This window comes from Nothoprocta perdicaria, unplaced genomic scaffold (genome assembly GCF_003342845.1).
Source record: "Nothoprocta perdicaria isolate Ctin4 unplaced genomic scaffold, notPer1 scaffold_122, whole genome shotgun sequence".
In the NCBI taxonomy this organism is placed as follows: domain Eukaryota; kingdom Metazoa; phylum Chordata; class Aves; order Tinamiformes; family Tinamidae; genus Nothoprocta; species Nothoprocta perdicaria.
This window is the reverse complement of record NW_020454339.1, coordinates 1362282-1387479: the sequence shown is the minus strand read 5'-3', so window position 1 is coordinate 1387479 and position 25198 is coordinate 1362282. Positions and strand designations below refer to the sequence as shown.

At 34.3% G+C, this 25198-nt stretch overlaps 1 protein-coding gene across 1 annotated transcript in view; it reads right to left on the bottom strand.

Moving 5' to 3' along the window:
* Positions 1–25198, bottom strand: part of CNBD1 (cyclic nucleotide binding domain containing 1) — a 164204-nt gene that overhangs the window by 15433 nt on the left and 123573 nt on the right. Inside the window, exons 7-8 of the mRNA XM_026054559.1 lie at positions 13035–13169; positions 10289–10421 (exon numbers count right to left, since the gene is read on the bottom strand). Of these exons, the coding sequence (XP_025910344.1) occupies positions 10289–10421; positions 13035–13169 (268 nt within the window). The remainder of the gene's footprint in view (positions 1–10288; positions 10422–13034; positions 13170–25198) is intronic.

Below are 25198 nucleotides of genomic sequence, written 5' to 3'. Positions count from 1 at the left end.
CACCAGGAACATATACAGAGGGAGACCTTCTCCCATAGCTATAGGATTCTAAGGGATTCTTCTCTATAAATCTGTTTAGTAGAATCTGTATAACTATTGAAAGATAAGATTTGCTAAAGCTTAAATTTGTTTATCTAAGTCAGAAACCAAAGAGCCATTACTTAAACAAGGCTCAAAAAAAAAAGTGATTCAGTAAATAAGAGAACAAAGTTTTTAATTTATCTTGACTTAATGAATCACTATACATTATAAAAAGAAATCAGTTAATGAATTGAGAGTAACTACATGTAGGGAAGAGGTGAAGTAGATTATTGGCGTGTGTTAAAGCCTCAAACCCTAGCAGCAGTCTGCTTAATCTCAGCATCCCAGGCTTATTTTCTGGTCAAGAAAAGTAGAACCCATCTTCAGCAGACCTTCAAAACAATGCTAAGATCTTTGGCCTGCTTTGTTCCATAAATATATTTTAGACATTGAAATGACTTATTCATTTATACATGAATAACTAATAAGTTTTAATAAACATACATATCTGCTCGGTCTATGAAATATTCTGAGCCTTTAGATTCATTCTGTGAGGTGCCCAGAATCATACAGAGAGCCCAGACTGTCGGGTGGGTTCTGAAGAAGCCTGCTGGATTGAATGCCTTGGGTCACATATGAAGATAAACACTTGAACCCTTTCAGTAACGTAGAAACCCAGCACCAACCTCTGTGAACTGTGAGTATACAGTAAGTTTCAAAAAGGTGTCAAGGTTCTTTACCATGTATGTAATGATGCATTATGCCCTTTACTATGTAATTTAAAAGTTGCTTCAAAATAGAAAATGCACATAATAATAAAGGGTCCTTTCAGTTACTCAGGAAAATATTTTTCAAAGTTATCTTAATGTATTTCTGTGTATTACAAGGACAAGTATACTATAAGTGGCTTAGGAGCTGTTTTTGATATACTAGTCCAATGTGTATTGTTTACATAAACTTTTCTCCTTTTTTTTATGTTGCTCTTTAAAGATTAAAACTATAAAGTAATCCCTTTTGAGGATTAAAGTTCTTGCTTGAATGAACAGCAATATATTTTCAGTGTTGTGTGGGGTATTAATCACATAATCTTCACAAGGTTCATTACTGAATTTAGCACTTCCTCAGGATAGTAACTTATGTGAAAATATATTGTATGATACTCACAAACTTTCAGATGTTCTTTTTAACAATGATCAATAAATTCCCAATCGTTTATAAGATGCCATAGAAAAAAAAAAGTTTTAAGTTGGAACAGAACATGTTGATGGAAGGGGAGGCTTGTACATTTCTTATTTTTGCCATTGGTGCCCATGATAGCCTGCCATGCAAATTAATTTGTTTCTAAAGAAAGCAGTACAAAGACTCTGATGTTTCCAGGTCATTTACAATCGTCTATCAAAAAGAGCTAACAAGAGAACAAAAACTAATAAACACAGTACAATCACCACCCCTTTCATAGAAAAAAAAGGATGGTGGTATTGTTTTAAAATTATCTAATTTTAAGTAAACACTGAATTAATCACTCTAAAAGTAAATATAGTAGATATTACAAATACATAATACATAAAGAAATAATTGTTTTTATTTTCTCAAAGTCATTGTATTACATGTATTCAGAAGATGAAACATACATTTTTTTTAATCAACACCAAAYGTCAGCACCACAAAAATAAAATGGGAAGAATGTGTTTGTTCCACTTGGTTGTTATTTCATGGAAGCATCATTAATCAGATTTATAAAGCCCTTAGCAAAAGCAGCAGTACACTAGATCATTACCGACAGCAGTTTTTYACATTCTAGAACAGTGAAAATGCAAAATTTTCATATTGGTCATTTCTCAAATCTGTGACAATAGACTGAAATATGTTGCCATTTGTTTGATTTCCCCAGCAATCACAAATTGATATATTATTACAAGTGTTTCTGAATTAATATTTGCAGTCTACTACCTTCCGTAGYATTATATTTACATGCTGTTTCAAGCTAGTGGAAATTGAACAAATCAGTGTGCAGAAGAGAGTTTGTTGATATAACAGGCAATAACCAGCTGAACTTATAGGAATATTACATTAACCAGAAAGATGTGATTTTTAAAAAATTGTTTAAAATAAGGAGGCCAATCAGCTTTGGAAGCAAAATTGTCAAAACATAGGTTATATAGGGTCTTTAGAGGAAGACTGAATATTTTTCACTAGCAAAAATATTTTCAGTGCAACCACATGTCCTTTGTGAGAGAATACTAGAAAAAAACTCTAAGTCTGTTTTACATAGGAAGTCAGAGTAAACACACTGAAAAATCATAAGCAGCTACCAAACAGAAATTAATTGCAGTTTCCATTGTTAATATTTGCCCACAAATATTCTGTCAGGAAGGCATTGACTTGAGGTTTTCTGTCTTAAATGGACAAACCACACTGGTTTTTGCTCATATAGATGGTCCTATGTGTGCAGATGACTCTGCCATACGGTCTCACAAGAAACATTGATGCTCTAAGTAAACTAAGGAGCTACAGCTTGCAGAGAGCTTATGCAAGATCAGGTCTCTCATGAGAGTTAYATGCTCTTCTTCTTCCCCAATTAATCGCACTGCAAAGGATGCAATGAATTCATAGGTGAAAGTCTTCACATCTGAAATCAACACAGCTATACAAGACATTAAGACAGCCCAGGATATTTAAAACTCTCTAAGAAATCCTCTGTGGCCCACTTTGCCCCTTTTCTCCTGGATATGTGAGAGACCACTAGATAATATATGTATTTTCAGGAAAGAGTAAATATTAAAAAAGCACAACAAAGATTTGCAACGCTTTGTGATTGGAGACAGAATTCAGTAGAATAGTTCCATTTACATAGCTAATTAGCTCTATTAAGGCCACCAATATGCAAATAATAAAGTGATCTCTTTTGTCGTTAAAAATACATCAATAAACTCTTATAATTATCCTAATGTTTATAGAACATTTACTTTGTTACAAAGTCCAGAATCTAGCTCTGTGGCTTCCAGAGATTATTCACTATACATGAAATAAAATATGCTGTTACTATATGTAAATGAGCAGCCAGCAATTTATTTTGGCTGAAAATAATGAGTCTATGTCTCTTTTTCTTCCCAAGAAATCTGAAGATTTCTACTTGCAGATGGGAAAACCTTATCAGACTTTCTATACTGATCTTGGTGTGTTTAAATTATTTTGTTTGTACATATATTTATTATATAGAACCTTAATAATTAAATATAGCCCCCCAAATCAATGTTATTTTAATGAAAATATTTATATGATAATAAAATTTGATAATGAAAGCTATTCTAATTTTGAGACAGGTAAATGGTATAGATTCTATATCTGGTACTACGTATTCCAGTATTTCCATTTTAAAAAGTAAACAATAAATGGCAGGGGTAAGAATTCATCATTTCATCATTAATAAACAAAGTGACTTAACAGAGTATTAAAAATAGAAAAATTCTTTACAGAAACATTAGTTCAGGAAAGAACAGAACTACTAAAATGTTCTTTTTTTTTTTTTTTTCTCAAAGCAAGAGATGCAGTTTACACTCCAGTTTCAAGTTATTATTAATATGAAATAGAATAGAAAGAACCTTGCATTTGAAAAGGCTGCTCACAGAAAAGCTCTGATTTTCWAGAAAGTTAAACAGAATTAGAGTGGTATTAGTAGTGGCTTAGTCAAACATAGCTTTACAGATAATTTAGGAATACCAAGCCACATAGATAATGATCTAGATATTAGGATATTTAAGGAAAGACACTCCACTCTACTGGCCTTGTTAAGACATAAGAGAAGCAAAAAGAGACACATTTCTCATTGAGCATTCAAGGCAAATGAAAGGCCCTAATTCCAAATATAGAAACTCAAAAGCTACTGTTGGAACTCTAGTTTTCTTATTTATGCTCCTAGATATCCAGATTTTTTTTTCAGCTTTGACATCACAGGCCAATCAAATTCAGATTTCATTCCTAAAATCCTTAAATATTTACAAAGTTATCATTTACTTTCATCTCCCTTAAGAAGCTTAAACTCATTAGACAACCTCCAATCATGATGATCCCACAGCACTACGCACAGAATGCCATGGCATTTGCTATCTTCCCCTTTTTACCACTGCTACTGCCTAGCTTCTTGCCTTTATAAACAAGGTCACACAAAACTCCATGCAGTAAGTCCCAGCCTTGGGTAGGAAGAATAAGCAATGAAGCCTCTAATTTTTTTCTCCTTGATACAGTGTTCTTACAGTGTTAATTACTCTTAGTGTTTAAAAAGAAAAGTATTTTGTCATTACAATTTGTCTGGCTTCTGCTTCTTGCTCTTTTGCTTTCTTCTTTTGATCAATGCATCTTTTTTGCTCAGTTTTGGTATGTGCACATGAAGGTAGGGAGGTTCATACACTTCAGGTCCTTTCTAAAATCAAGGACAAAGAACATTACAGAAAAAATGGTTGTGTCAATAATCACTGTGACAATAATTATTTCCTTGGCTGCTGATTCTCTGAAATGATCAGAAACCTTGTTTTGTTTCATTTCCCAGATGTTATATCAAAAGCATGAAAGAAAACAGAAAAGGATCACAATATTGATGGCTCCTTAGGGATCACCTCCACTCACACAGAGACAATAGTACAATTGCCAATGGAGAAAAAGCAGCACAAAAAAACCAACATGGAACAGAATGAAAAATCACCAAAAAATGCAAACAGAGCACATGGATAGATGTATTCTTTTTTATACAAAGAGAATCATTTGAAATAATGACAAGCAGGCCGATACCATTCTTTAWACTGCATGAAATGACTGTTGGCACCAAAAATATAATTCATTGCCAGTAGAACAGACAACTGAAGGAAAAGCAAGTTTTAACCAATGTGGAATATAGAGGACATGTAAATGGAATTTACAGATTACTTATTGATCAAGGTCCCACAGAAATTCACAGTTTCAAACATATCTGTAAAAGATATTTTACTAAATCTCTTTGTCCTCTAAATTGCATACATGGATATCTAGGAAGTCATTAAGGCTATCCAATTTGCAATCCATTAATAATTACTTAAGGAAGAAGGTAAGAAAAAATATCTGACAGATAAGATTTAACTTCAACTATCACTTGCATGAAAGTGTGGGGCTATGATTCCTTTAGAGAAATTATTTCCTGACTGGGAAAGGAGAAATTTAATGAATGCCAAAAGCAGGTTATGCTTTTAAATAAAACAGACATTTTTTGTGCTGATGGCACAAAAGCTGTGGCATATTTATCAATATGCCAAAGTAAGAGGTATTCAGTGAAAACAGCTCAGGAGATGTTAAAACTATCTCCAGAATAATGAACACCACTGTACTTTACATTTCTTGTAAGGCAATTCTGACTAAGAAACCTATTATTATCAAACCCCTGAGAACTTTGATTTTCTGTGTTATCCRCTAGAAGTTTTACACCATTATGCACTCCCACCTAAGTTAACATATATGCAAGGGAACAAACAAAAAAGTAGTATCTATTTATGGATTAGACTTTTTAAAGAGTTCAGGTCTGATAGCTGTCATTTTGCTGTCAAATATGCAACTGTCTTCTCAAATAAGTTCAGCTCCAGCACTTCTTTCTGTTCTCTCCCAGCTAGAAGTTCTCTGGGAGCTCCTAAAGGCTGTGGCTTCTGTTGAAGATCACCCATTTTAACAAAACCCGTGTGTGTTTATGGCAGTAGCCACAATGCGCTAGCTGGCTCCTCCAGACATGTAAAGTCTTTGCCCTGGGGAGTTCACATGTCAAGAACAGACATCTAGACAGAAACTGGGAAAAAGGCTGGCTCTGGAGGACGCTTATGCCAGCTAATTAGAATAACCCTGGACAATGAGATGGAAAAGACACTATACTCCAACTGTGTTTAAGCCTAAGGAGTTGAATCACTGAGTATGTTGAATTGCAAATATTGCAACTAGAAGTAACTGTCATGTCGGGCACGGTACTTACCACCACCACAGCTAGTACCAAGCTCCACCTTTGGTGTTTTACCCTTCATACCAAGTATTTCTGGGAGAGACACATATCCTGTTCTTAGCTAGGAATATGTGCTGTTAGCTGTCACTGAGATGGAACCAGGAAGGAAAGCTTCAGCTAGCTCTGCTCTGAACTGAGAAATAAAAATACCCTCAGCTCTTGTCTCTGAGCTGAATCCAGAACCTCCACCACAGAAATGCAATTCCTTCCTTCCACTCCTAGAAGACATCACCAGAAAGCATCCTCAAAGACTTTAGGGGGTGCCTGTCATCTTCCATTAAGGAGTTCTCATCCAGAAACTGAGAAACAACATCTAAATTTATCAGGAATAGCTTACTATGTTGTCTTTAAGCTATTGATTCACAATATAGTGGCTTCAGCAATAAGACCATCCAAAACTGCTCATGCTCACGTTCATCTGCCAACAGCAACTATTTATGGAACTCCCCTGAAGATGAGGCTTTTAAACCAGCTTTGTCATGAAATACACACACCGAGAATCTCAGCTGTGACTCACTTCCCTTTTGAACAKCATACTAATGTTGTTAGCATTAACCCCTCTGGCTGTATGCCCTTTTAAAGATTTTAAGACACAGTTGAGGAGGCATTGCAATAAATATGGTACAGGTGGAAGTGTTATTGTAGTGAATGAACCTAGGGACCCCCAGGAAAGGAAAGGGGAAAAATTACTCAACTTCTTTATCAGTTGCACTGATGCATGAGCCTGAAATTGTAAATAGAACCATGTAAATAGAATCATGTAAATTCCATGATCTTTATTTGGACTTTGTTGTTCTCTATAAAGGATTTATATTTTAATTTGTGAAAACTGAAGTGCTCAAAAATCAGAGGCAGAGTCCCAGTCCACACAGAATGATTTGCTATTTGTTTAAAGGATCCAGAATATCAGCCTATTTCTTTAAGATTTGTTTTTATCAAAACACTATTCAACTATTTGGCACTAGCTACATACGTATATATAGTTGTTATGCAGAATTTATGCTAATATCAGTCAATTAAAAAGAAGCCATTACAATCTACTATCATGAGGTTAAATTACTTACCTGGGAGGTATTCAATAAAAAACCTGTCCCAATTAAGCAGAGTATACTGCAATAATATTTTACATTTATATAGCACCTTACATTTGGTATTTGGACAATTAGGCTGTGAGAGCAATGCGAAATCACAGCAGGCCCCTTTGAACAAGGCCAGCAGCTAACCATCAAGTTGCTCTACTTCACAGTGGGAAACTTCTTACAATGACACTGAGCAAAGTCCTAATCTCACAAAATATAATAGGAATTCTCCAGTTTTAGGAGATAAACAACAGAACTGCAGAATTGCACTCAGGCATCACTGATATCAATCCTTACAGTTCTAGGCAGAATATGTTCTAACTCTGTTTCAAATGTAAAGGGTCAATAAATATTTTAAACTTGCTTTTTAAAGTAGTTACAAATCACCTCAAATAGAATCCAAGGCTTTTCTGGCAGTACTCTGTGCATAGGTTCATTAAAATCTCTTGAAAAAAAATGTACCTTTGCCAAAAATTTATCCTGTTCCACCTTTGTAATGTAAAAATTTCAGGAGTTCTCAATTCATTGATTGAAAGGTAGTAAATATTAGGACCTAGTTCTCAAGGAAATTAATCTCTCAATCTTCATCCAGAGGTTTGTGTGCTTCCTTTATTGCTCTGTGCCTCTGTGATATAATGACAGTCATGATTTTAAAGATGCTTGATTACATAGAAGAATGTTTTACATGTAGTTATGGGATTGTTCCACAGTAAAGGTTTTGGGGAGGATGTTTTGTCAATAAGGTATGCTGTCTACCAGGCCTATACGKAACAAACAATCATTTCATTGTTTTTGCACTTCTAAATCACAGAAAAACTCAATGGCCTCAGCTATAATGGGTTAATGGCTGTGGTCAGTAAACTGAAGCCACTGCAGGTGTGAGGTTTAATTGAGAGGCAGATGTACAAAGACAGCAGGTAGAAATGGAAATTAGGTTAGAAAGGGAACAGAGCAAGGTGAATGCAGAATTCTGTAACCTAAATAAAAMCATGCACACTTAAACTGTGCTTGCCAATGCTCCATTCTTTGCAAGTGATGTCAAGTGGTTAATATTTTACAAGAAGCTCATGATTTTGCTGTACGTGTTCTCTAATATATGAAACCATTTCTCCCCATTTATCTATTTTCTTTCCAAAAAAATACCTACTTCTGCTTATGGGAACTGGAGATAGGTACATATTTGCAAGCTGCTTTTTCACATGCACAAGCAGGTATTTTTGCTTGTGCTCAAGATAAACTAATGATTATATAACTCACTTACTGACCTTCTAGCAGGAAATATACTCCATTGCTCACATATTACTAATATTAGTCATCTAATGGGAAAGACCAAAGGCTTTAATCACAGCTCCTTCTCAGTACAATTTTATAGTGTACCTTTACAGAGGGAAAAAAAAAATATGTTAATAGGAAGATTGCAATGGTAGCAAGATGGGATGCCTGGGGTTAACACTGCTGTTGCAGCATTGATGAGCCCTAGAGGTTGGAAGCAGCTTGTGCTGGAAGCCAAAGGCAACCTTTGCCCAAGGTTAGCAATTTTATTAGAAAAGTCTGGTTGAAATCAGTGCCCCTCCTGCTTAGCTGGAAAGGACTTTGAGGATGATGATGTGGATTGCCAAAAACACACGTAAAGGCTAAAAGTTTTTTAAATGCCTGCAACAGCAGAGCGATTTACTTGCTCAAGTATGTCTTAGTTCTCCTTTAAATTTTGTGTTAGTCTGTCTTAAGGTGGACCTGCCTAGGTAATCTTTTCTTATAGTTTCACAGCAGAAGAGGCAAAACTGCTTACTGCAACATGGTTAGAAACATGTTTTTGCCTGACCTTGCACATAATAATTGTGCTGTTACACAATTACACAGAGTATTTAATGCACATCATATATTCACATGCATTTTCCACTGCTGGGTTCTTATCCTGACCAGCCAGAGAAGAATAGGATGAAGCCTTGAGTACCATTTGCTTCTGTTTGAGTTTGGCATGTTTCTGCTTGGGTTGATCTGTGTCCAGTCTGTGTACGTATATCATATACTTATGTTTGTATATACATATTACATATTTCCAATTGGGAATGCTTGCTTTCATCTTTGCATGCAATTTGAATATATTTTGCTGGCTATAAGAACTAAAAGTAAGGTTGTTATCTGATGATCAGCTATTGGATTAGGGAGCAATAAGTGGTTTAAATTTCATCAAACTGAATATTAAATCCATGCAGGGTGTAGCGCACCACATCCCTGGGTAGAGAAGAGGCATGATCTTGAAGAAAAGTTTAGAAAACCTTAGCATGTACAGAGAGTCAGGAGGGAAAGCAAATAGTAAAGAAGTAATGAAGTTAATTCTGGCCTGCTTGCAAATTCAATTTTATTTTTCACCATGATTATTGCTGATTTATTATTGACTGAAATTACAAACCAAAATTAATAACCTCACTTACCACTATAAAGAGACCTGATGGATAGGACCAAGTATGAGTGCTATTACAAGTGTACAAACTATGTACAGCCCTGAGCCTAGAGATTCTTTCATCTACTATACAAAAAATAAGAGTAGAGAAAAAAAAAAAGCCTATAATCTAAGCAAGCTGTCTTTGACCAATGATGCTGATCAGAATTATCTACATCTAGCTGAACTTAACTGTTTTAGTGAGGCAATTGCGTGTCCCAAAACTAATAGAAGTCTTTCTAAAACATTACTGCAATAAACTCACCTCAAAAAGGGCAATTACATAAATCAAATTAAAGATATAGATTTCTAATGAGGTTATATTGCATATTTTCTATTGAATTTAGATGACTTTTCAAAGATCATACTAATACAGACTGAGCATATGCACCAATACATCAGGTAGGCAGCATTTAATGCTATGCATAGGATAATAATCATTTTAAACAATTAATTAATTAAAAGCTTCTGATAATATTTCTACTTTTTCATTTCTGTGCAGATCATAGATATAATTCATTTCAGTACTAGATACTCAATTAAAAGTTTCATTTTTAAACAAACTAAATAAAAGGCATTTTTTMTTAATTAAGTTAGAATTAAAAAAACCCACATAATAGTGTAAAAAAACAAGTACTTATAGAAATCCTTCTTTAGATGAACACAAAGAAAATACTGTTTTGTAAAGTAACACATTAACAACAATAAGAAAAAATCAGAAGGAAGCTAACTAACCATGGCCTGCAGGAAACTGTCTCCATTGTAAATGAGGTGCTAACTGGAGTATGTACAGCTGTGGCCAGGCATGATAATATGAGCAGCTCCGAATTAGTTCTTCTTTATCACTTCGTTCCCTCTTAGCAACATCCTGAAAGATGTTCAAATAGTAACAGTAGACAACATGTAAAGGAAATAGAAAAGTGTTAGCATTTAAAAATAAAGAAAGAAGATAAATAAATTGTAACATTTGTTTATTTAAAATTCTGTAGAACAAAGAAAGTTTTTAGAAGTATCAAGTTTATCATTAAGAGAACATGGCAAAAAATACTAACCATTTCTAATATAGCCTTAAAAATTCTTCTTTAAACTTTATATTCCTATTTATGTACCTTTTCAGGGACTTCAGTCTCAACTTGTGGCAGCTGACCCCTTGAAGTGTTCAAACTCAGTTTAGCAAATAAAAACATACGACTTATGAAACAATAAAATGATGCCTAAAATGGTTGTCACATACCAAACATGTAAACATAGTTTTTTAAAGCACCTTAATATTGAGATCCTTAAACATGACAATGTTTAAAATGTTATTTGTGATACCCCAAAGTCACTTGTCAGTACAGAGGGTTTCATTTGAATTTTTAATATGAAAAAAAGTGAGTCAAAGATCAGAAAGTGCCATATTATAGAAAATACATTATTTTACAGGATAATATGAAATGGCAGGAAATTAATTTTATAATTTGACCTCTGACTATCAGACATTGCCTTATCTTTTAGCAAGTAACAGCTTCTGGTAATCATAAGGGGGAAGAAAAGAGTAAAAATGATAAATAGACCGTATAGAAAGTCAGAACAAGAAAAAAAATCAGCACCTTAAAGAGTATGAGGTTTATCTCAAAGAAAGCTTTTCTTCAGTCTCTCAATCTCAATTATTGATATAAAATTAATTTTCATGCACTTTGGAAGGTCACCATCTCCTATATTTCTGTTTTCCTTCTTTAGAAATGAATATAAGTTCCATACCTTCTATGCAAGTATTTCCTACTTTCCCTAAGTCCATCAATTACATTTTTAGTCCATGCAATAAATACTGCACTGTGCATGTTAATGGATAGGAGCCATAAAGAGAAAAATTATAGTCTCTTTTCAGACATATCTTGATATCTTAGTGCTTTTAGGAGATCTTATGTGCCTTCTGCATAAAGAGAATTACAAATCATAAGATGAAGCCAAATCTTGAAATGGATTTTCTTTCTCAAGCTGAAAATTCAGTCAACTTTGAAGACTCCTTAGCTAATACACAATTTGAAGAGCCACCTTAGCTCAAATACATTTTTTGGAGTATCCATAGTTCAGCACTGAGAGTCTGGAGGAAGATGTCTCACTTTTTCTGAGCCATCACCATGTTGAGTTTTCTTGCTGTACAAACTAGGGGAGACTAACTTATTGTGCTGTGCACAAAAAAAACAGAGTATATAATGTGTACTTGAGCAGAATTTCCCATGAGAGCCATTGGTATTTTGTTGTTATTGGTCTTAACTCATTGGGTCTTTGAGCATGTGAATGTTTCTATTGTGCAATAATTCAGCTTGAGAAAGAAAAAAGTGCCTCATAACCCCACTACTAAGAATTATATTTTCCTGTTTAGCACAGATAATTTATAAGGTTATTATCATATACAGATTTTTTCCTAGTTTCAGTGGGTTTTATTTTTAATTGCTTTTTTTTACTGTGAAAATTTTTGAAGCTGGATATGTGAGTCTGAAGCTTAATTCCTGTGTTGGAGTGTATCAGCTTAAATCCCAAATGAAATGTGTCTGTGAATATATCTGAAATCCCAGGACAACATTCAGTGATGTTTTATCTCCTGCGGTCAGTTTTGGAAAATCCTGCTTTCCCCCAGCCAGTTTGACTTTCATTTCATGACACATTTGCCCCTTCCTTACACTTGTACCAGTACAGATTCTTATGAGACTGTGCTGGTAGCTGGGTGATTAACTGGGGAAAAAAAAAAAAAAAAAAAGAAAGAAAGAAAGAAAAGAAAGGGAAGAGAGGCAAGGAAAAGGAGGTGAGAGGAGGGATCTCTGTCTTTTAACTTTACTGCTAGTGAAAAAGTTCATGGAAGTATACTCTAAATCAGGGAGTTCATGAGTTCAAGCTCAGCTGGGAAATGAGTAACAACTAGCAAACCTTTCAGCCAACCTTTCTTAGCACTCCATAAAACATTAATTTTTCATGTCTTTTGCTTAGCCACAGGTAGGAACACTACTGCTAATTTTCAGCTTAAGTTAAAGCTCTGCAGAGACTTTAAGTTTTCAGTGCTTGAGCTGGCACTTGGCAATTTGTGAGGTGTCAGGTGAGTACTGATGAGGTTGAGAACTAGGTGTTGTCTTGTTAATGTGCTTGGCAGGGAAGCAGAGCAAATTCACAGCAGAAACAGTTTGTAGTAATCCATGGATACAAGTTGCACATATCCATTACGTTTTGATCTCCAAGAGGATGATGAGTTTGAAAGGTCAGATTGCATCAGTTTAAACTAGATTTAGGGGTTTATTTTGTGAAGAAGATAAGGGTTACGCTGGGCTAAGCAGTCTAAATGTAACTAGAAGGATTTTAGGTGGAATGAATCCGAGACTTTAGTTGAAAGTACTCAAAACAAAATAAAACAAAAGATTACAGAGTTATTTAAGTTTGCAGATAAACTATATACAAGAGAAAATGCCTCAAAAGAACAAAAACTCATAATATTATTGCAGTTTACCTCTCTGACTCTCAGATATTCTGAACATGGAATTTTAAGAATTTCACAGTCTTCTTCTGTGATGATAGATAACTGGATTTTCTGCAGTTTTGATGGGAGAGTTTCCAGAGTTCCAAAACAACTTCCTTTGACAAGCTACAAAAATTAAACAAATAAAAGTATAAACATCAAGTATAATTTTCTCTCCTTATCTTTAAAACAGGCAAATAATAAAATTAGTTTTTTTATTTTGCAGCTACTTTTAGAACAAATATTTTGATGTAGTTCTTTGTTCTGTGTCTATATGCTGATGTGTATTAGTTTTGGGAAGTACAGCCAAGTTATGCTTATTGGTAATGACTGATATTTTATGCATTAAACATGTAATCATGTGGCAATTAGGGGTGGTGATATTATACCAGAATAGTATGGTAATGAAGTTCAATCTGACATAGTGTTTGGTAAACAACCTCTGTGCAGGATCTCCTTTCAAATGTTTTCCCTTATGAATATCTCTGCTGTCTAATAGAAGAGAGCTATTGGAAGAATACAGGAAAGTGTTCACGAAAGAATCTATCAGAGGCATCGGAGACAATTTGACACAGTCAAGGTTAATGTAAATCGGAACATTTTCCCAGTTTATATCATTTGCTATCTGGACTGAAGTAGCCAAAGTGAAACATCTGCCGTTTTCATTTAAATGACAAATAAGCAATAAGCACAAATGCAGAATGAAGTTACCCAGTTCTATAACTTATGTCAAGGTGAGTAATTAATACAAATTGCAGAACAAATTCAAAAACAATACTGCAAAATACCTAACTTTTCTGATATTCGTCTCTTCTGATTCTTCCTTGAATTATGCTTTCAAGGTTCATCTCAATTACTGTTTCAGCTCAGCTCAGAAGCACACTGTGGAAGATATTCTCCCAATTCTCCTCACTTAGCACATTTTGGTTCATATTTCAGAGCAATCTTGAGCCATATAAACTCATGTCCTTTTAGCTGTATTTAAATTGGAATATCAGATGCTCCAAGAAAGCCTCTGATATACTCCATCTGCTGCTGAGCATCAGACCTAGGAGAACTAATCCAAAAGTAAAGTCCTAAAGCCTGTATCATGGCTATGTTGGGTTGTCACCTCTTTCACTGTACAGATCTGCTTTGAGGATACATTAGCTGATCATATATATTTAGGCATAATAAGATACAGCAGCATGTACTATATGTACATAGTACATTACTATTTACATAGTACTATAAATCTCAACTGATCCAATAGCCACCACTGCTGCAGTCTTCAGGTGTAGGTCAAAAATTTTTAGAGAAGCTCAGCATTGTCAATAATATTGGCAATTTCTCTTTTCAAAATGAAGTTCTTTTTTTTTTTTTTTTTTTTTTTTTTTTGATGGCAGGAAACACTGCAAATATTTCCTTTTAAGACTCACTTTTATAAGCAATTAGGAGACTAGAGTGTAAAATAGATAACATTTCTTGAAATATTTGTATTCTTGTCTTTCAGTAGCACTCTCTGTAGTGTTAATTAAATGAGACCACRGAATCCATGATTCCAGAAAACTATGAATTTAAGTACTCTCAATGTTTCTATATTGCCATGACATTAGTAGAATAAGCTATTTTTAAATTGTAGAGGTCTCTATTCCCTTTTGTCTCTATCGTCAACAAGAAGGTTCAAGTAACAAATGATCTTGATGAGAAAAACTCAGTATTTTCTCTAAAACCAGAGGCTTCATTTTCAAATATGTGTTCACCATAAACTATAACAATTTTATATTTGTTTAAGTACGAAGACATTGAAATAAGTTGAGAACTTAGAGCCCTCCAAAAAAGGAAAATTAAGTGAAATAATGATTTTGTTTCTGTTTTCTGCTTTCTCTCTTTTCTTATTCTAAATATTGGCAAAGTTTAAAATGAAAATCTCATTTTTCATTGAGAGATTTTMATTTCAAAATTGCCAAGCAAAAATATTTATGTTTCCAAAATGAGTCCATGGATTTTTATTTAAGYTTGAAAATATCAAGAAGTTTTTATATTGCTTTTAACTATATAATAAAAAATATTTTCATTGGTTTCAAAAGTATAGCTAAAGTTTAAAATTATATTTTAACATATTTAAGATCAGCTAACCTATTTTTTCTCAGAACTATAAATATAATTTTCAGATATAAATAATTCTTCTGAAGAAGCAGTTACTTTTGAAGAAGCAAAAGTAACTTTTTTCATCCTATGAATTTAGTGTTAAATATCAACAATGTTAATCTGCAGTTATAAGTATAATATAGCTGTTTTTCCTTTGATTGCTATTTCACATTAATTGAGAAATAGCAGCAGAGTAAAACTTGAAGAAAGAAAATTCCACACTGGCCTGCTTTATTATTTATCTTACATATTACAGGATACTGCTTAATCTTTTAATAGTCTGTTAGTGTTCAAATTTCTTCTTTAGATCCCTCCCTAAAAGCAAAATGAGCCTGAAGAACTTCTCCAGTTAGTGTGTCAACAGTAAGACTTCCACTGAATATAAGGGTCTGAAAGAGATATGAACTAGACAAGTTTCTAATMAAAAAATATGCAGCCAGGAATGTAAATGAACATGTGTTAGCTGTGTGTGGGTGTTGGAGAGGAAAATACAGTTTGAATTCTATATCTAGTCAATAAATTTTTCATGAAATTAATTTTTTGACAATTGATGCTTTGAAGAAACACAGAATTATAAATATTATCCAAAAAAWTCCATTTTCCCTTCATCTGCTCTTGCTCCTTAATTGCCAAAGGCTCTTACCCTCAAAAATGAAAACCATCATGTTTTCTTCAATTCTCTGTAAATGTGAGAGTTAATTTTATTGGATGAGGAAGGCAAATATTTTGGATGTATATAATCTGATCTGACCAACATGGCTTGTGCACAGTGGTGAGTATCAGTTATTTAGAGCAAACAGCATGCAGTCAAGCCAAAAACTACAATATTTGAAGAATATTAATAAAAATCACCACCCACAAGAAAAAGGGAAGGAAYCCCAACAGACACTCATCCTTCCATGTCCTTGATAGGACATCAATGCTACAAATTGCAGCTCATCCATCCTTTTCTTTGGTTTGTCCTTGGCAAAGAAGGCAGAGGGAAGAGTCTGGGTGAATTTGCCTTGCTCCTGTGCTCCAGTTTCTGTGGTAGCTCAGGGAAGTGCTGGTGTTACCAGCCCGTATCCCACACGCAGTGCCAGCAGTGCCAGCATGTGCAGCATGTCTGTCACTTCCCCGCAGCACTGCTCTTGCTGTGCCCATGCACATGAGCCGACAAGACCTGGCCTGCCTGGCCAGAAATGTTGGAGTAAATATTACATTATTAGAGAAATGGACAAAATTTATTTCTGTAGCTATACTCCATCTTTTTCTTTAAAGGTCTTTATTGAACTTTTTTTTTCTTTTCGAAGGTGCCCAGAAATCATTGTGACATAATGCTCAGAGGTGTATTTCCAGTGTTTTTCAAAATGAATTAATCAAAATAGTTCTAAAATCTTGCAGCAAAAACTTTTTTTTTCATAAATTGACCCTAAATTTCACCATGTTTCTCTTTTACTTTGGACTTTCCAAGGATTCATAGACCTTTCTGAATGTGAAAAATCTCTGTGGGCCCCTTCTTTACTACAGAAAGATGTATCAGCTCCAAGAAGTTCTCTTAAATAATATTTCTCTATTCCCTGAAACAAAAACATATAGGTATATATAAAAGGAATTAGAAGAAACAGCTGGCATAAGTAAAACTCATCTTTCTCATCTACCAAATTCTGACAGCATCAACTGAGAGGTTAATTAAAGGTTAATTCCACCAGCTGAAATGCTAAACAAAAGTATATTGTTACTCTTGTAATCATAGCTAAACTGTGACCTGAGAAGGGATTGTAAACAAATTCAGTTACTGACCCGAATCAAAGGCTAAATAGATAGTTTGAAGATATCTCTAAAATTTATAGTTTTAGTTTCAACTACTTATTACATTAAAATTTATTTTACTTTGTTTCACACTTACTTAATGTTTCATGTACCTTATGGATATTTAAGCCCTTAATGATAATATCTAATTCTTAATAACTTGAAGGAGAAGGCAACTCCTGACAGACAGGAAATCAGGGGGGCAATAATCTTTGCCATGGATAAAGTAAGCATGGTTTAAAAAGTAGCATGTTCCTCCTCACTACTCCTGTTGAAATGCTGACTCAGWACATCGGATGGCTAGGAACTTTCTAATTTACAGCCCAAATTTTCACAGGCCAGAATTCATCCCATCTTCTTATAACAATATTGTCTTTCAGCTTCCATAACTCTTCTCCTTGTTTACTTTCAACTTTCTCTATCCACTCTATTTGTAAAAAGAAGTCATATATCTCACAGACTTTTTTTGGCAGAGAAACCAAATACTTGTAGCCTCCTTTTGTAATTTAAGTGAATGAAGACAATATTGCCAAAAAGAAGCTATATAACTACTTAGGACATAAATGCAAAATTATACATTTGTGTTGTTGACCTGGACATAGGTCACCCAAACTGGTGAGTGGCTTCATCAGGTACCTATATCTGGCCAAGCAGAAATCTTCCTTCRTGTAGTATCTCACAGGTTAATTTATAGCTGTTTTCCAACCACATAAATAAATCCAATTATCCTAGTGTATACTGCCTTCAGCAGGGCTGAGAAACACTGAGTCTCAACCTTCTCTTGAAGAGAGGCTGATGAGGGTTTGAAACCAGTCATCCACATTTAAGTATGGCCCTAAAAATTTAAGTACTGGCAGTGATTAGCAACAACACACTCTTTTCCTCTCCACATCACTCCCTCCATGGCAGCCTTCTTCTGTGCTAAATGACTCTGATCATGCCCTACATGATTTGCTCCAGCTTCTGGAATTGAGGAATTGAGCCCAAAGCTCCCATAATCTTGCTTCTCAAATCATCTYCTCCCAGATCCCCCAGCAACCTGTGATAAGTTTCTCTGAATCAAATGCTTTCAAGTAAGGCATAGAAATTCATATTCTGTTCTTCTCCAGTAATTTCCTCATGCAACACAGTCTTCTGTTTTCTTTTTGTGCCTCTTTCTTCTTCTACATTTTTTATCGCGATCGGAGATGCACTGTGGAGATTCTCTAAAGGCTAATATAGTCAGCCCAAAGGCAAAAGCTACCTGTCAAACCACCCTGGCAAACTGGCTGTGGAGCAACTATACCCAAACAGACAGGTGTATCAAACCAGAGCTTCTGAAGGGCAACTCACTGAAGGAAGAACCAGAAGTTGTTGGATAGAGAAAAGTTTATGTTTCAGAAGTAAAATGTCTTAAATAAAGCAAACCTGGCCTGCTGATATGACTGTAAACACATCCCAGCAGTCCCATGAAGATATCTCTCAGTTTATCTTCATGTTTGTTCCCTGAGCAGGACAGTGTTTTTTATCCTAGTTGTATTTGTAATACCTAACTCTGGAAGCAGTGACATTAATTTCACTGAGATTGCTGAAGAAACTAGACAATATTCTGTATGATTAAAGACTTAAACAGGAATACCATAATGGCCAGAAAATGCCATTACAAACTACATTGCTGCCTCAGATTTGACGTAAATGGTTCAGAATTATACATACTGAAGCAGGTTTAAAAAATGTTATTTATTCATACATCACTGAATTTACTCAGTACAAAACAAGACTTTTTACCTCTCAGAAACATGTTCTGTGACTCAAGAAAGAAGAAAAGATGAAAGCAGAAATGGTGTTGCAATGTGCAGTTGTGCAGCTTGCCATGCACGTTAGTTCCTTTGCCTATTACAAGAAGAAATATTACTAAAGGAAAATGCTCCATAAGTTTCCTGCTCAGAGGCACAGGAAGGTAGAAGAAGGAATAATGATAGTGTAAGCCAGCAGCAATAAAATATATCAGATACTTTGGATATGTCTGCACTACATAATGTTTACAATATTGATATACTCCAGCTTTTTGCAACACTGGTTGATATACTCCAACTTTTACTTATAAGTAAAAACTCCAAGTTTTTACTTATAAGTTTAGCCTATGCCACTGATGCTGCTAGCTTTTAACCTAATGAGATGAAAGCTACAGTCACATATGGTTATATAACTTGCAGTCCTATCTTACTGCTATAGAATACATATGAACCTGCTGGCAAGAAAAGGCATGGAGACGGAATGCACTCAGGAGGCTTGGTCTCGAAAACATCTGCTTTTATCATGATGTAGTAGCAGGATTTTCCTGCTTTTTCTTCACCTAAGAAATTAGGAGAATTAATTAATTAATGGGCAAGTTTGTATCATACATTATAGTGGAAATTAGACATCCAAACCAGTAGGATGTTAGGTCCTGTTGTAGTAGCATGCATACTGTGCCAAAATGGAGATAAATGACTGTTTTAGAAAGGACCACATAACTCATACAGCAATCAGTTAAGCTTTATAAGCATATCATTACAACCACAATTTCACTTGACTGGAAGCTTTTTTATAGGAATAACAAAGATTAGACAGATTGACCTCTTTCTATTCTACTCTGCTGTGCATGGTGGGATGTGTATTTTAATTTTCTGTGTTTGGTGACTTTGCTGAAATCCCTGAATCTAAATTCTATTTTAACATCAGTGGAGTAGCCTCATAGAAGCTCATAAAATTGTGAAGAAAAAAAGACATTTAACATTATGTTTGGAAACAAGTTTATATAATATATATGTATATGCATATATATCTATGCATTCCAAARCAAAATACAGACTTTGTGAGGCTAAAGGAGGTTTTTCAATGATCTGCTCTTTAGTAACCTTCTCCTAAAAAAAATTAGCCAACAAACCCTTTCAATTTCGTTTCTTTCTCCTTCTTTCTTCTGCCCTTTCCTACTTTCTTTTTCTCTTGCAAATAAAGTAAGGAAAAGAATAAATGTTGAGAGAAAAAAATGGAGTTGGTAAACTGGGAGATTTATTACTACTACTTCTACTTAAATATCTAAGAAAAAAATCAAAATGAACTAATTAAAAAAAAAAAAGTTTTTAAAAAGTTTAACAACTTTAAAAAGTTGTTTTCAGTAAATCTTGCCTTTTCATATTTTTATAATTTTGAAGTGATAAGTTTTTGTGTGTAAGTTCAGCTGATAAAAAAATCCCTTTTTGGAAAGTAGGTCTCTTACTTAGGCACTCCACCAGATTCTGCCAAATCCCAGATAAAATACAGAGTTTTCACTATCCACAAATAGGCATCCTCACAGGCATGAAACATAACGCTCATCCAAGCAGAGCGTGTGTTATGCCTTCTTTTTATTCCCAATTTTAGACTGCTGGTTTTAAATGTTAGTTTCAAAGGAATGATATCCAAGCACTATTTTCCATAATTAATTATATTCTCTGCTTTGGTCTTCTCCACTCCTTTTCCTCAACACTTTTTTCCGTAAATGACTATGCTACAGCTGTGACTTCTTTGAAATGGCAGTACCTTCCTCAAAAATCTAAGTTGCAGCCACAGAGCACCTATTCCTCCATCATTTTCTGAATCAGAAGCGATTAATGATGTTGAAAAAATTGCCATACTTTTTATCTAGTACATCCATTTATTATTTAAGAAAACAATATTAACCAGTAATCAAGCAAAAAACTCAAATGTAATAATCTAGTATCTGCTGTCAGATAATTTGATTCAAAGTCCTCAAATATTTAACAGAATCTTCTGGAAGAAAATAAAACACACATTATTTACCACTGAAACCTTAATAGACATTGATGGTGTTTCTCTTTAACAAATACCAATTGCTGTTTTAAACCTTATATAGTTTCATTTTTTGTACAAAGGAAAACAAGTGAACTCCAGCTGATTCTATGGTTTCTTACATTGTAAAATACCATTAAAATACAGTGTGTAGAAGAAAAAAAAATGAGAGAAAATTCCCTACCCAAAAGAAATTCCTACTGAATATTAAAATCTTTGATTTTATAGAACAGAATGGAAAAAGGATGTTTCAAAAAAATCTTTGGAAAATACTGGGTGGCCATAACCTTTGGCTGTTGTTTTGATTCTTCCCTGAAGTATGAGTAGTAAATGCAAATTGATTAAACATGTACCACTGAAAATCTCTCTTTATTGTTTTAGTAAAGAAACATCAATAAGCAAATTTAATATATTCAAATAAAAAGACTTTTTATGTCCTTTTATATCTTTTACAATAGAAGGAAATAAACAGGTTCATAGTTCACTAACACTTTTAGTCTCCCTTAAAAATACATGTWCAGTTCCAGCTGAATATTTACCATATAGTGGAGAAAAAAAAAATGGAGAAATTCTTACATATTTGTCAACACATGGTCACTCTTTGTAGGCAAAGTGGAGCCTTTAAGAAAACAAAACAAAANAAAAAAAAAAAAAAAAAAAAAAAAAAAAACCACAACAGGATCCAGATGGCTATTTTGCCTCCTCCATCTTGTGGGAATACAGAAACTGGACATGGCAAGTATGACTGGAGAAGTCACCCTCAAAAGCTGGTCTATAGCTATTGCCAGACCTACAGACATAGCTTATTCTTGCACTGCCTCTCTTTCCTTCATCACAGAGGGCAGGGAAAAATATACTTACTTTCTCCATCAACCCCAGACTTAGACTTTTTACTTCCACCACTCTGGAGGAAGAGTAAGGCTGCCCTCTCCCTCTGAGTAAGAATAAAAGAAAAAGATCTTGTGCGACTTCTTTCCTCCATGCATGTAAACTAATCGCAATTCTAACTTGGGTATCCTCTAAAGCAGCAGGAGAAAGAGTAAAAATTGTTTCTACCAAATAAGAACAAATGGTTCGCTTTTCCATTTTTCTGGCAGAGGTAGAAGGGATAGAAAAAGCCCTCACTACCACTTTTATTTTGAATGGAGAAATGACAAAATGTATGGTATCTTCAAATTCAGGCCTTGATAAATGTGGATGTTTATATAGCTACAGAATGCAAAAAGAGTGATAAATTTCAAGTTATTAGAGTTTATCCAATGGCAGAAACATTCATATATACAATGCTTTAAGATCTGTTCTCCTAGAGCTAACGAATTTATTGTGAAATTTAATTGCTAGATTGCCTGTGGCTAACAGATTTACAGTAGCTCCAGAAAATTATTTTCTGTTCCTTTCTTCCTAATGTAGCTTTATCTTATACACCACACATTTAGGCACCATGTAGCTGGTGAGCTTGTCCCACTGTTTAATTAATATGCATAATAAATCACAGAATGCCAAAAGTAGAAAATTGCAGAGCTCTCTAATTTAATAATGATTTTGTATCCTACATCCTCCAACACTAAGAAGAACTAAAATTGATTCTCTCCGTATACTAGCAATAATGCTGCCTTCCTTTCTAAACATAACATGCTTACACACACTTCCCCATTAAAACCATTTAGAAAGCAATGTGTAAACTGAGTTGTATGGAGGGGAACCATGGTGGTCCCAGGGGAAGAAGTCTCCTGTCTCCTCTTAAGCCATGAATGTGGAGCTGGTCTTCTTTCACAGGAGCTCTTGGCTCCATAAGGCCACACAGAAGACACCTGGATGCCGCAGCTGACCAGGCCAGCCAAGGTCCGGGACCTTCTGCATCTTCTCCTACCCTGAGTAGTCATGGAAGTACCCATGTGGAGCCTACTGGAATCCTGTCGGCCTCCCACTTCTCTGAGTTGCCTTCAAGTTCAAATGCATTTCACTTTGTAATAGGAAAATAGTTTCCTAACTGCTCAGCAGGTGCAAAAATTGTATTATGGCATTCAGCCCAGTGCCATAACACAGATGCAGTTTCAGTTTACTGTTTATCTTGGTTGATATATTAAAATTACATCCTCAATCACCTCTCATTCACTTCAGTTTCATTCAAATAGATAAGCTTACAATATGGTGGCAAAATTACAGATTTACCCATGATGTATATGTGTGTTGCCAGTGCTGAGTATGCAGACATCAGAAAGAAGAAATTCATGGTTGGATTTCTCAGTAATTTTGTTTGAAGCATGCAACCTGCTCATATTGAGGAGTTTCAAAAAGATGCAAAGTTTAACAGGCTCACATGCTGTTCAATTCATGTGGCATTATTGTCTAAAATAATGAAAATTATTAAAATGGTCAAGGGTCTATTTGTACTTCATATTAATAGAAGCTAAGAAAATTACAGTTAAATAGCCAACYCTATCCATGTTATTTTAAAATTATGCAATTTTCTTCATGCAGTATTCCAATTTTTAAAATAATCATGGGWATAGTTTCAATAGTAACATCACCTTCTAGTCAGAAAACCCAAATATTAGTTCTGAGTATGGGTAATTCATATTTTTAGTCCTAAARTAAGATTTAAAGTCTCTGACAGAATGAATATTTAAACATCAGAAGAATGATACTTCCTTGTTAGAATAATGCATATGAGCACAGGGGAATATTTATATTATTTTTATATTATTTTTAAATTTATCATACAAATGAACACAAGCCACACAAGTTTAAACAATTCTTTTTACAATCAAGATTTCAGCCTCAGGGAATTTTCTGTAGATAAAAAAGTAAAATGTGAACATCTTGTTTATTTATGATTACTCTGTATAGAGGCCCTCATGGCTAATCACTGTATTTGTTTGGAATGTATTCCTAAAAATAGGAATAGAGGGAAATCTAATGATTTGGTCTCACAACTCATCAGCTTTTGTCTAATCAGAATGCTTTCAACACTCTAGAATATATTGATTTCTATTCTAGTTCATCTATTTATATTGCATTTTTTTTTCCTTTTTTTCTTTCTTTCTTTTTCTTGGCCACATTCTTATTAKCAATGATCTTTGCTTAAGCATAAATTGTCCTTCTTCTAGCTCAGGTCCTTTTTTTAGGAAAAGCCAAGCACAGTGAAGAACTGAGCTATAAATTAGTGGACGAGTGGAAATACAGCCACTGTTGAAGACAAGGGGAGTTAAGACATTTACCAGCTGATTAGATCAATTTCTAAACCTGAAGAAAGCAATAAGATTTAATTTATGAATTCGTATGCATTTTCTCTAACWGGTTATAACACTGAGCTCCGATTTCTCTGCAGGATATTGAGAGTGGAAAGGAGCTAGGTCTTACTCAAACACAAAATTTCTTAGATAATAGCATAGGCAATACAGAAAATTACAGGGAAAAGATCTTTTCTGCATCAATTTTCCCTTCTCTCTAGGGTATTTCTGTAGACAGTGGTCGTTTAAGGATCCGTCAGTATTTCCTTTAAAAATATCCATTTTTGAGAGGTCACAGCATGGATAGAAGAATTTGCTTCTGACTGCAACACAGCAGACAAGACACTACCATCCTTAGGACTTAAACAAGCAAATAAAAACCTTTCATTTTAGCTTAAAGAGAAAGACAAAATAAAAACATTCTGAAATTTATCAAAAAGTGTATTTTTTCCAACTGAAAAACTACACTTGAAGAGTTAGTTTTTGCAAATATGTGATCAATGTCATTATCTATAAAATTGCACAGTAACACTGTACAACCTTCATTTTATAAATTGTCATTATTTATTTCTAAGCACATTGCAGAACACAGTGCAGAGTTAGTTACTGGTGATTCCAGAATCTCCCCTGAAGTTTTATTTGGAAATTCAGAGTACTGTGTTTTTCCTTAGCTTTTCCAGCATATTGGGTCGTCAGTGTGGTTTGGAGACTCACAAGTACTATGCTAATGGGAAATATAAGAAACATTTTTTGTGACTTAATTTAGCTTTTAGGCCATTATTTTTTTATCCATTATCATAACTTTTTCACCTTTTTCAGTCTAACTCAAAGCTTTTGCTCCTGTCTTGGCTAGGATAACATGCAGAAATTTACAAAGAAATATTTTTTAAGTATAAAGGAAAAACATGAACTGTAAATTAAATCTGCACAGAAGACTTTCTTGTTATAGCTAAAGTAGAGGAAAGAAAGTCAGTGATTTCTGGCTTCTCTTTTCAGTTTCACTACCAAATTCCAAATTCATTCCAATCAAAGGCAAGTACACACCTACAGTACAGTAATGAATATCCAACAGGAAGACAGAGAAGCCTCAATAAATACCTAAAAATCCCAAGACAAGCACTTAGTTTAGATCTGAAGGAAATGTTTCTTCATATTATTCATAAATGTATAAAAGTCCAGGAAGGAAGG